The following is a 12,807-nucleotide window of genomic DNA, read 5'->3' on the forward strand; positions in this document are numbered from 1 at the left end:
ATCCTGTCTTCTAAAGAACTGTTTTATTTTATTTTTTTTAAAGCATGACTGTTGTTTTGAAGCTTTTTGTATTAAACTCAAGTTCAATTTTATCCTTACTTTTAGTGCTTTCCTTTACTTCCAACCAGCCTGTAGAAATCATTACTGAATGATGTATCTATCTTCTGTGTTAACATATAGTTTGTTTTGAAATATGTAAAAGTGTTAAGATATTAAGCATTTGGAAAAAAATTGAAGCTGCTGTTTCCAGGAAATGTTTCCTTGGTCTTAAAAATTTTTTATAGTTTTTCTTTTCCTGATTCTTTGTTCTATGCTATCCTTTCATAAAGAAGTCCTTAATATCTGAGATAGCTGTTGTGTCACTTCCTCATGCTGACATATTTACTAGAGGGTGAAATTAATAACCTTCTAGTAAGAGTGGCAGTGGAAGGGAAGGGCTCATCTGACTTCTGGAAACCTGTGTTAAACTGTAGTGCTTTGAACTTGATTTAGGATAGTAGGATGGAATTGAAAGTAGGTGCCAGATAGACCCAGGAAATTTTTGGTGGTAGTTATAGTTTGAGAATCACAGGACTGCTTGTATATGTTCCTGGATTCCTTAAACTGTTGAATTTAAGAAATGAATGAAGAGGACTGGGGTTGAGGCTCAGTGGTAGAGAGCTTGCCTAGCACATATGAGGCACTAGGTTTGATCCTCAGCACCACATTAAAAAAAAAAAAAGGTATTTTGTGTACCTATAACTAAAAAATATATATATTTTAAAAAATGAATGAAGAGATGATTTTTTTCTTTCAGAATTGGTACTTGTTTTTTATGCATCCCATAGCAATGAAATTTAATAGGCTATGAGAATAAAAGTATGAACTGCCAGGGAAGTTTTTTTTTTTTCACCAGTATTAAAGGTATGGAGTAATATGTTTTAACAAATTTCTGTGTATCACATTCTAGGACTTTTATGCTTTCACTTTATGTTGATAGATTGAAAAATTGTTTTTGTGTTGCTTCGTTTGCTATTTCATGTAAAAAGGCATATAGGGATAGCATTGATTATTCTAAGTCATATTTATTGGGAAAGCTTTTCTAAAAGTTTTAATACGTAAATATCAACATTTTTCTTTTTAAAATAGTATTTTCATCTCAGCCTAGTGATGGTGAATCAAGTAGTGATGAAACCAGTAATCAACCTAGTCCTGTCTTTAGACGACGCCGAGCTAGGAAGAAGACTATTTCCACTTCAGAATCTGAGGAACGATTGCCTGCTGAACAGGAAAATGAACCTTCTAAGGAGTTGAGTAAACGCCAGTTCAGTAGTGGTCTCAATAAGTGTGTTGTACTTGCTTTGGTGATTGCAGTCAGCATGGGATTTGGACATTTCTATGGTAAGTATTTGAAAATGTGTTATACGTTAACTGATGCCATTATAAATAGAAGATGATTGAGGAATCCTAGATCTGTTTTCATTGTCATTATTAAGCTGATGACCTTGCAGCCTGTTTGTATTTCAGTTTTTTTATTTGGAAAGTGGAGATAGTGCTGCTTATCTCATTACACTATTTTCACTTAAATGAGCTAGTAGTTATTTAAGAAATGTAAGAACCAGGTGTGGTAGTATGTGCTTGTAGTCCCACTTGCTTGAGAGGCAGACACAGTAGGTTTATTTGAGGCCAGATTGGACAACAAAGTTAGACTGCATCTCAAGTTAAAAAAAAAAAGGCAATTATTAACATGTATGACTTTTTTTAAGTAAAAAGATTAGAAGATTAAAAATTTGAAATGCTGGGGCTGGGAATGTGGCTCAGTGGTAGAGTGCTTGCCTAGCAGGCATGAGGCCCTGGGTTTGATCCCTAGCACCACCACCAAAAAAAAAAAATTGAAGTGCTCACCATGAGGCAAGTCATTTTAAATTGCTATTACAGATTATTTAAATCATAGTTGGAGTAGTTACATTTGAAGTCTCCCAATAATTATTGCTCATCATTTCTATTTTGAGGTTTAATGCAATTGTCATTTTGTGACATTCATTTTTGTTTTATGATTCACATTAGTTGAAAAATTTTTATCTTGTATATTAGCCTTATATTTTGGTTTTTGTTATAACCAGGTTGCTTATGGCCTCGCCAAGTTTCTGAGGCAGGCTTTGAACTTGAAATCCTCCTTCAGCCTCCTGAGTTCCTTGGATTAAAGGCGTGTGCCACCATGCCTGGCTGTTGATTATCTTATTAATTCAAAGCCTATACGTGTTTCTTGGGTCAGATGAAGAAGTGGTTGCATGTGATGTTGGTTATTTTTTCTTTTCCATGTAGGAGTCTCACTGTTTTCTTTATATATTTATGTTTTATATTTATGTTTTCTTTCTATATATAAGATATATTCTTTAGTACAGAGACAGGAGTATTTAAGAACTGAGTGTTCCTACCCTTTGCTCTATTGGATTTTGGGGGGAGTGTACTTTAAAGAAATGCCTTAGATCTCATTAGTTTCACAAATTTTAGTTTGCATTATATTAACTTCTTTTAGATTTTTTTTGCCTATGTAATCCATACTTTGTTTTGCTAGTTTCTTCCAGTAATATGTTTTTAATGCAAAAATTTGAAGAATTGCAAGTACAGTTTATTGATTTGTGGAAGATATTTATAACATTAGAATAAACTTAATGTCAACATAATATAATGAAAACAATCAATACTTGTATAAAGTCAGTCAGTAAAATTTGTTGTTTCTTGTATTTGATTCTGTGTTAATAAAAATAGGTACTTAGATTCCTGATGGATGATGCCTGCTTGAATTTAATACTGAGGTACTATAATTTGTATCCTCTTTTGAAGTTTGTTGTAATGAGATTTGATTTGAAATATATACTTTACTGGCTAACTAGAGTAAACATATCAATATGTTTTTGAGTTATGATTTTTTCTCCCTACAGGTAAACATGAAGGTAACAAAGGAGAAGGTCTTAATCTTTTTTTCTTACTAAAAGCAAAAATTGGATAGTGACTTCTAAATGTTAATTTGGAGAATTGCATGACCTTTAAATATTTTGTAGAAATTTCAGTTTAGAGATGAGTCCTTTCAAAAGAGAGAGAAATTCAACTAAAAAAAAAAGTCATCTTTGTTCGTTCAATGGTATCTTTGGGGCTGGGGCTCAGTGGTAGAGCGCTTGCCTAGCATATGTGAGGCACTGGGTTCAATTCTCAGTACCACATATAAATAAATAAATCAAATAAAAATCCATCAACGACTGAAAAGTGAGAAATTACTTCCTTGTTATTTAGAATTTTGTTACTGGTAAAATTTACTTGAATAATTGCAGTTGATAAAACATTTTTCTGTATTTTCATATTAGTCTTTCCAAAATATGAAAAACTTCAATCTAGGTCTATATAGTAATGAAAATTGATTTAATAAAAATATAAGATCTAACCTGAATGACCTTTTAAAGTCACTACTTAAAGGACAAGTATTATTTTCTAAGTTCTGGCATGATCTCAGCACTCTTTTGGAGTTGATTTTAGAGTCGCTTTGAATTTCCCATCCACTGTGAAGTCATTTGCATTCCATAATCAGTTATTTACTTTATAATCATGTAACAGAAGTTAAGTACTAAATGAGTCTCATTAAACACATTTACCAGCTTTGGCTTCATATAAAGTGGAGGGTCTCATCTATACTAGAAGAAAGAGAAAGCTCAGGATAGTAAAACACTGTACTCCAAGTATTTGGCCATGACTCAAATTCTGAAAGTACTTCTAAAATTAATAAAAGATTATTATATCTTTATGATGCACTTACCTTCCCTATTCTTATCTTTACTTACAGACTATACACTAAATTATCAGTGGAGTTCATTTGATTTGGTTTTCTCATGGAGTTGCTTTAAGTATTGATAGGCTGTTCAGTTCTTCAGCAGACAACTGGGTGCTAAGACAGAAATGAATTATTGCTCAAAGGCTATACCTACTTAGTCATCCTAGCGGTGGTAGGATTTAAATTGGGTTAGTCTTAGCAAGCTTATGATGGGCAGAAGGGAAGGTGAGACATTCTAGTAATGGAGAACCTCATAATTTGCAGAAAAAGGAAACTTTTTGGTTTCATAACAATGAGAGGATTGCCTGGACTATGGAATAGTTGTTTAGAAATAATGGGAGAGGTGGATGATACTAGATTGTATCACATCTTGGAATCTGGATAGGAGAGTTTGATTTATTGAGTGACTTGACAGTGATATTGATAGAAGAAGAAAAAGTATAGGAAGATAAATGGTATGGGACAAAGTAGAACTTCTAGGAGTTTTGTAATCCAAATATTTGATGATAAGGGCCTTGAAAACTAGTGACAGTGGGGATAGAGCGATTAATAAAGTAAGGACACTAAAAGAGTAATAGAAGATAGGACTTTGAATCTGGATAGTAAGTTTATTAAATTCTAAGAAATGTGCTAGCTGCTTCGTTTTTGGAATTGGGAGTTAATGAGAAAGGGTTTGCTAGATGATAAATAGGTGATAAGCATAGTTTGGATTTTTTTTACTCAGATTAATTCTAGAATGGTTGAAGGTAGGTGTCAAAGTTTAATTTTTTTTTTCTACCATAAAGAGGCCCTCAGAATTGTGCCTAATAGGCACCTAGATATTATTGGCTAGAAGCTCAGGTCAGAGATTGCAACTGTATCTGAATCTGAGATGTCTTAACATGAATGACAGAAAAACTGACAGTGGGTAAATGTGTTGAGAAAAGTAGAGTTTGCAGACATGACTATGCCAAAGATAGTATCTTGGAGAGGTAATACTTTATGGGTAGACAGCTGAAAATATAAGGAGAAAAGCCCCAGTGATTAATGAGATTAAAGGACCACATTAAGACAGTCATTAAGCATATGCTATGTTAATAATATCTTACATTCAACTCTCACTATGGTTTTTGGTTATTTTCCAGTGGACAAAGGAATTCGTCTGGTTAGCTCTTTAAAATAGAAGTTTTCTGGTTACTCTGGGTATTATAAACATAAGTGTATTTCAACATTTAAAAAAACCCTGAATTTCTTTTAAGTCATTTTGAAACAATGAATTCTATAAACAAAACTTAAAAATAAATGAATCCTAATGCAGAATTTCATATTCATATTTCATATAGTGGTTATACTATCTAACAGTTATCTGTAAGTTGTTAAAAGTTTTTGATATTTTTCAAGATGAAGACATTTTAAAATAATTTTTGTAGCAGTTCAGAGGGGAATACACGGTAAACTACCATTATATCCTTTTATTTTTAAATTGTATGACATCTCTTCATATGGTATGTCCACTCAGTAATATTAATTCTGCTGGATGCATTTTGCCCTATTTTTGATTTAGTGTTTTGTTTTGTCCATGCATGAAGTTTGTAGGAGCATGTGAACAGCATGTCTTGGCAAAATAACATTTTGATTTTAGGGTGAAAATAAAGGAGTCTTCCTTTATCATTGCTGGGATAGAGACAGTGGTACTCCACTACAGATTTAACCATTGCAGAGTTCTTAAAAGATTTGGCTTTGAGAATCGTAGGTACCAGGCAGTTGTTTTCTATGATGTACTTTTTGGGCTTGTTGTATCCTTTAGGCAGCATATTAGAGACACATACATAGAAATTTTATGTTTTCATGTTTACTTTTAACCTGTGGAAAAAACACTTACCAATTGTTTATTTCTCTGTGTAAAGGGATTTTGAATAATTTACATACTTAAAGATACCCACAAAACGACAAATCTTAATGTCTTCAATATAGTAAGAATGTTTAATAAATTATTTCTTGTTAGAGTAAATGTAGGCTTGTCTGTTCATTTTAATCAAAAGGCTAGTGAACTGCTTAAATGTTCCCGGGTCTATACTAAATACATTGACTATTTGGACTGGTTTGTATTATAACTAACCTCCATCATCATTTGATGAATGATATCATATTTATTCCTTGTTTATAAAAAATCAGGATTTTTAAAGAAACAAAATGCTGACACTTTGAAAAATGATTTTATCTAGATTTAGAGACAGATTATATTTAGATGAAATGTTTTCTATATTTTAAAATACTGGTGATCATGTTTCATGCTTCTAATAAAAATTTTTCATTTTAGGCACAATTCAGATTCAGAAACACCAAGAGTTAGTCAGAAAGATACACGAGGATGAACTGAATGATATGAAGGATTATCTTTCTCAATGCCAAAAGAAACAAGGACCTTTTATAGATTCTAAGGTGTGTACCACTAAAAAATATTAAAAATAATTGTTAGTATTTGTACTATTTAAATAAAAAGTGCAGTGAAAATTAGTAATATTGGTAATTGTTTATTAAGTACTTACTATATCTTAGTCACTATCAGGAAAGCACCGTGTATCTCTTTTATAACGATATTGTGATTTAAGCAAGCGTTAAGTTCATTTTATAGATGGTAAGGAGAGCTGTTTGTTTCCAAGTCTCTAATTTCAGAGGCCTTTCTTCATAACTGTTGTATTAAAATAGCATCATTTAAAATTGTTTTTTTCACGCACACATTTTGCATACACACCACTTTATTAACATTGTTCTCACAGAGCTCAGTAAAATATTCTCAGGAGCTGGGGCTTTATAGCTGTTCCAGGATCTTCTTTGTTGGGTGAAATGACCAGTATTTTTAACTGTTTTTGTTGTTGTTAGATCTGACAGAATGGAGGGCATGTGTATTTTCCTACCTAAAATTCACCTAACTTCAACAGGACTATACAGTCAATTCTGTCTCCTTACCTGACACCTTAGGTGGTTTTTGAAGTTAAGAAAAATAATTTCAGGGCTGGGGATGTGGCTCAAGCGGTAGCGTGCTCACCTGGCATGCGTGCGGCCCGGGTTCGATCCTCAGCACCACATACCAACAAAGATGTTGTGTCCGCCGAGAACTAAAAAATAAATATTAAAAATAAAAATTCTCTCTCCTCTCTCTCTCTCAAAAAAAAAAATTAAAAAAAAAAAAAGAAAAATTATTTCATATTTTGTTCTTCCCTATGAAGGGTGGTAAAGGAATGATAGTAAACTCAGGATAGAAAATTTAAGTTGTTGATTTTTCCATCCATTCCACCATATCTCCCTTATAGTTTATGTATGTGTACTTTATAGGTTTATGATTACATTTCTTGGAAAGACAGAATCCTGGTTTATGTTCAAATTGTATCTTTCAGGGAGTACTGCTAAAGTGAATTTTCAGTGGTGTAGTTTTTCCAAGTATATTACAAGGTGCCATTTTCTTAGTTTCTGGTTCTGGAGGATGGCATTGGCTTTTACAAGACATATGTTTTTAGAGAATTTTTTCAGATCTCATTTCCTATTAAGTGTGGTTCAGGTGTTGAAGCTGTTTGGAAGACCTGCCCAGAATCTCTACTTGTCAATCACTTAATTTCAAGATCAAGTTTATATGAGGAATGCTGAATTCTTCAGTTCCCTTGTGGCTTCCTGTGTTTGTGCAATAAAAGATTACATTACATAGGGCTCTTCTACTCCATAGTCTAGTACTATTGGGTAGATGAAATTTGTTGTCTCAGGTAGAGCAGATGAAATAATTATGATTGAACTTAAAATCTTAATTTGTCCTTTGAAGATTGAGTTAAACAGTGAAGCAACCATTTCAATTATTTTTCAAATGTAAAATGTTATTATTCTCTTGAGCTTTCTTCCATCCTTTTTCTTATTAAATTAGATTATGATTATTGTCTGATTCAAATAGGATTAGCCATAATGTCTATAGTAAATTAAGCCAAAGTTAGATATTACTTTGTAGATTTATACATAGATTTTTTTCCCAGTGCTTGGGATTGAATCCAGGGGTGCTTTATCATTGAGCTACCTTCCTACCCCTTCCCCCCCCCCTTTTTTATCTTGAGCCAGGGTCTTGTTATATTTCCCAGGCTGTCACTGAACTGGTTATCCTCCGGCCTCTGTCTCCAGAGTAGCTGGAGATTACAGGTGTGTGCCACCAGGCTTAGCTACAGTAGAATTCTATAAACCTGATTGAGCAGTTTCTCTGTCAAAGGGTTCTGACTTCAGAGTTACATTAATCTATATATTAATCTTCAGAGTTAATCTGTACAGATTATAGAGTTAACTGTAATCTGGTTTATAGTGACTTCAAATTCAGGAAATGACTTACATTTCAAAGATTTAGTCTGTCCTTCAGTGCTTGTAGAATTCTGCCCTTATCTAGAAATGTTTTTATAGGATTAAAATGTTTCAACTAGGACTAAGAATATCTGATGTGTTTCTAAACCAAGGACCTTGTGAATACCAGGCAAGCACTGTACCACTGAGCAACATACCCAGCTTTAAAATTTTTTTTTTCAAAATTTTGAGACAGTGTTTCACTAAATTGCTGACACTGGCCTCCAATTTATGATATTCCTACTTCAGCCTTCTGAGTAGGAGTGTGCCATCATATATTACAAACTCAATTTTTGGAAGCCTTAAGTCAGCTCTAGATGACATGTTACTTTTTATAAAGATAACTTTCTTAATTTAAGAAATGGAAAAACTCTTAGTCTTATCTATATTCTTCAGGTTTTTTTTTTTTTGGGAGAGCATCCTGTATTAAAAAAATAGACTACTCTGTTTCTTCTAACATATAAATGGTGCTTGAAGCCAGTAAGAACTTCATATTATTTATGAGAAGCCTCAATCAGAGGCACTCCTCATTTTTTCTTTCTTTTGCAGTGCTGGGGATTAAACACAGGGCCTCAGACATGTTGGGCAAGCGCTCTACCACTGAACTATATCTCAGGCTGCTTATATATATATTTTTTACCCATTCAGGAAAGGATAGCCATTTATTATTTGTTTTATTAGTGCATTATAGTTATACATAAAATCAGGTTTCATTTTCACATAATTATATAAGCATGAACTATAATTTGCTCCAGTTCAGTCCTCCGTATGTCCTCATTCCTTTATTCTATTCTGCTGGTCTTACATTTAGGGATTAACTGAGCTTTAGATAACTTTTCCTTGTCTTTATAAATTCTTCCACCGTACTATTTTTCTTAATTTGATATAATTCTCTGAACTGCATTTTCTTTTATGTGAAATTTAGTGATTTCTAGTTTCATACTGTTGAAATAGTACACAGGAGGACCTGTAGAAATAAAGACACTAAAGTTAATAGGATGTATTTAAAGATTTAATTGCAGCTTTTAAAACACTTGACATTTTTGTTCTCTTCCAAAAAAATTTAGTCATTGAAAGAAAACCTTGCAAGGTGTTGGACTCTTACTGAATCAGAGAAGATATCCTTTGATACTCAGAAAAAGAATCTTGCTACAGAAAATCAGTATTTAAGAATATCTCTGGAGAAGGAAGAGAAAGCCATATCTGCATTACAGGAAGAGTTAATGAAGTTAAGAGAACAGATTAGAATATTGGAAGACAAAGGAAGAAAGACTGAATTAGTTACAGAAAATCAGAAACTTAAGCAGCATTTAGAAGAGGAAAAACAGAAAGTGCACAGCTTCCTTAGTCAAAGGGAGACTCTGTTGGCAGAAACTAAGATGCTAAAGAGAGAACTGGAGAGAGAACGACTGATAGCAATGACTTTAAGGGTGGAACTTCAGCAGTTAAGCACGAGTCAGTCACAAGACAACTTAGATTCTCCCAGTATATTGACTGAAAAAAAGGAAATAGCAGTCTTACAGGAAAGACTCACTGAGCTGGAGCAGAAACTAAACTTTGAACAGCAGCGTTCTGATTTGTGGGAAAGACTGTATGTTGAGGCAAAAGATCAGAATGGAAAACAAGAAACTGATGGAAAAAAGAAAGGTAGCAGAGGAAACCACAGGGCTAAGAATAAGTCAAAAGAAACATTTTTGGGAACGGTTAAGGAAACATTTGATGCCATGAAGAATTCTACCAAGGAGTTTGTGAGGCATCATAAAGAAAAAATTAAGCAGGCTAAAGAAGCTGTGAAGGAAAATCTGAAAAAGTTTTCAGATTCAGTTAAATCCACTTTCCGACATTTCAAAGATACCACCAAGAATATCTTTGATGAAAAGGGCAACAAAAGATTTAGTGCTCCAAGAGAAGAAACAGCTGAAAAACCAAGAACAGTTTTTCGTGACTGTTTACATCCACAGAATAAGGCACCTATGCAAGACCAGAATCGTGGAGGCCCTGCTCTGCAAAGGGAAGGAAGGAAAGAGAAGCCAACTCACTTTGAAGAATTTAGAAAAAATACAAATTCACAGAAGTGCAGTGCTGAGCATGATGACTGTAAGGGAAGTTATCTCAGAAAGGCTTGTTCTGGTATATTTGAAAATGCTCAACAAGAATCTGTTAATCCTTTTAAGGTAATGATGAATCCTGTAAAGATTGATGAATTTAGACTGTTAATTGAAAGATACTTATTAAAAGAATTGGATGCTTTTCATCATTGGAAAGAACTAGATCAATTCATCAACAAGTTTTTCCTAAATGGTGTCTTTATCCATGATCAGAAGCTTTTCACGGACTTTGTTAATGATGTTAAGGATTATCTTAAAGACATGAAGGAATATCAAGTATATAATGATGGAGTGTTTGAGAAGCTGGATGAATATATATATAGACACTTCTTTGGTCACACTTTTCCCCCTCCATATGGACCCAGGTCGGTTTACATAAAACCATGTTATTATAATAGTTTCTAACAATTGTATATTGTGGTAGCATTTTTATCATTTGATAAGTTTCTTAGGTTACTATTTCTAAAAGACATGCTTTATTATTCCTGAAAATTTAGAATAGATAGAAAGATATAGTTTTAAATTTACAAGTATTAAAAACTGAAAATTTCATGTAACAATTACTGATTTAAACAGATGGTTTGATTTATATCTTAAAAATTAGTTATGGATATAGAAATCCTATTTTGGCTAATTATGTTTCTTTTTAGTAGAGTTGATATGAAAAGATAATTACCTTAAGTGGAATTATTTTCCTTTAATTTCTTTATTCACCTTAGGAAGCTAGGCGTGAACAACACAAATTTTACTCTGAAATCCTAAGAGCTCACATGTAACAATTATAGTGCCCTACCTGTTGTCATTTGTCCATTCCATATTCCAACTTAATTATTATATGTAATACTTACTACAGAATTATTTATAAGGGTAGTGGCATGATCAAAGAGGCAACCTCAGCAAGCCAGAAATTCTAATGTGTATACTTCATAATAACTTTTAAATCCATTGTTTATCTGCTTTTTATTCTGTAACATGAAACTCTAATACTCAAATGTTAGCTTCACTTTTTACCTTTGAGATACATATATCTATATGTTTTTATGAATAAATGTAATGTGTCTATAAAATAATGAGACTGATTATGGTGTCTTTAGTTATTCAGTATCTAGTGCTGTAATGAGCAAAATGTTGGGAGGCTGTCTTGAGGAAACAAATTGAAAATTTCTTAATGTAAATAAGCTCACAAGCTAGGCAGGTACAGAAAATTAAATGAAGATATGGAGGCATGTATATGGTGGCCTCAGGTGTCTGGAGATGTCTGGAAAAGCTTCATGATGAGGTGGCCTTGGAAATAAACTTGTTATACTATCTTTTGAAGGGTTTTCACTTCAAAAGCCTTGGAAATGTGAAGCAAGGTAGTGCGGGGGGGATGAAAAAAAGATCATGATGGCCTTGTTTTATGCTAAAGGATTTGTCTTGCAGGATATGCAGAATTTCTGAAGAATTTTGAAGTAGAGTGGAATTATAGATTAATTAGATGACCTTCTAGATTACTGGCAGCAGCCTGGAGGATTCATTGGAAAGGTGTGAAGCTAGAATGCAGTATAATAGTTGGGAGCTGATGAGTATTAGAACTAAGAAAGAGTAAAGACAGTTACACAGTAGGTAAATAGTAAAATAGTTATTTCTTGTGCAAGATAAGTAGAAAGTAACAATGACTTCTAGATTTCTGGGATGGGCTACCTTGTGGATAGTGATATCCCTCAGATATGGAATGCAGGAATGTGCTTTTGGGCAACAGGAATTGGTGTAAAAGTTGTGAAGGTATCTATTGACATCAATTAGAGAGGATTAGTTGGCAGTCAATTAACGTTTCTGCCTCTCTGGCACAAACACTCTGTCTGTGTGTGTGTGAAGACAATCTCCACTGGAGGTATTTATCAGACCCTTGGGGAACACCAACATCAGTGGGGTTGTAGAGAAGTCTGATAAGGGCAAGACTACAGAATAGTATCATGAAAACCCAAGTAAAAGTAATATTTAAATTTCGTCAAATACTTTAAAAGTTGAGGACTGAAAATATTTCTTGGTTTGGGAATTGGGTGCCCAGGTTAGCATTATGGACTTGCCATAATGTAGTGACAGAAACCTGCTCATGGAAACTGAGGGAAAAAATGCAGATGTTGTGAATTTTTGCTAAAAAAGAAAAAGAGCCTTTTTTGGTAAGAAATGTGTGTATATTTCTGTGAGGGATGAAGCCAATGGGAGAGGATTGATTTTTTTTTTTTTTTTTTTGAGGAGGAAAATAATGGAAACACATCTCATTATTTTATTGTCACATTCTATTCTTATTATCTCTTCAGTATTTTCCCTTTGTCAGTACAGTTTCATTTGTCTGTTTTTGCTTTCTAAAGGGTAAAAAATGTATAATACTCACTGAACTCCCTCTCCCCTGCTTTATAGTATGGACATAATAGGATTATACTGTATTAACATCTTTTTGCAGAATGTTCAGATAGATTAATGGAGAAAAACATTAAAATTGGTTTTTATTTAAATAATTTGAACTCTAACATAGATGAAAAATGTGTTTACTACTTTCAG

General features: G+C 33.2%; 1 protein-coding gene across 5 annotated transcripts in view; it reads left to right on the top strand.

Annotated features, from left to right (window-relative positions):
• Ccpg1 (cell cycle progression 1) overlaps nucleotides 1–12,807 on the top strand; it is a 41,971-nt gene that overhangs the window by 27,996 nt on the left and 1,168 nt on the right. For all 5 annotated transcript variants that reach the window (XM_078049585.1, XM_078049586.1, XM_040275525.2 and 2 more), the window contains 3 exons: nucleotides 1,129–1,380; nucleotides 6,105–6,226; nucleotides 9,223–10,628. In XM_078049585.1, coding sequence (XP_077905711.1) covers nucleotides 1,129–1,380; nucleotides 6,105–6,226; nucleotides 9,223–10,628 — 1,780 coding nt within the window. The remainder of the gene's footprint in view (nucleotides 1–1,128; nucleotides 1,381–6,104; nucleotides 6,227–9,222; nucleotides 10,629–12,807) is intronic.

This window comes from Ictidomys tridecemlineatus, chromosome 5 (genome assembly GCF_052094955.1).
Source record: "Ictidomys tridecemlineatus isolate mIctTri1 chromosome 5, mIctTri1.hap1, whole genome shotgun sequence".
Taxonomy (NCBI): Eukaryota; Metazoa; Chordata; class Mammalia; order Rodentia; family Sciuridae; genus Ictidomys; species Ictidomys tridecemlineatus.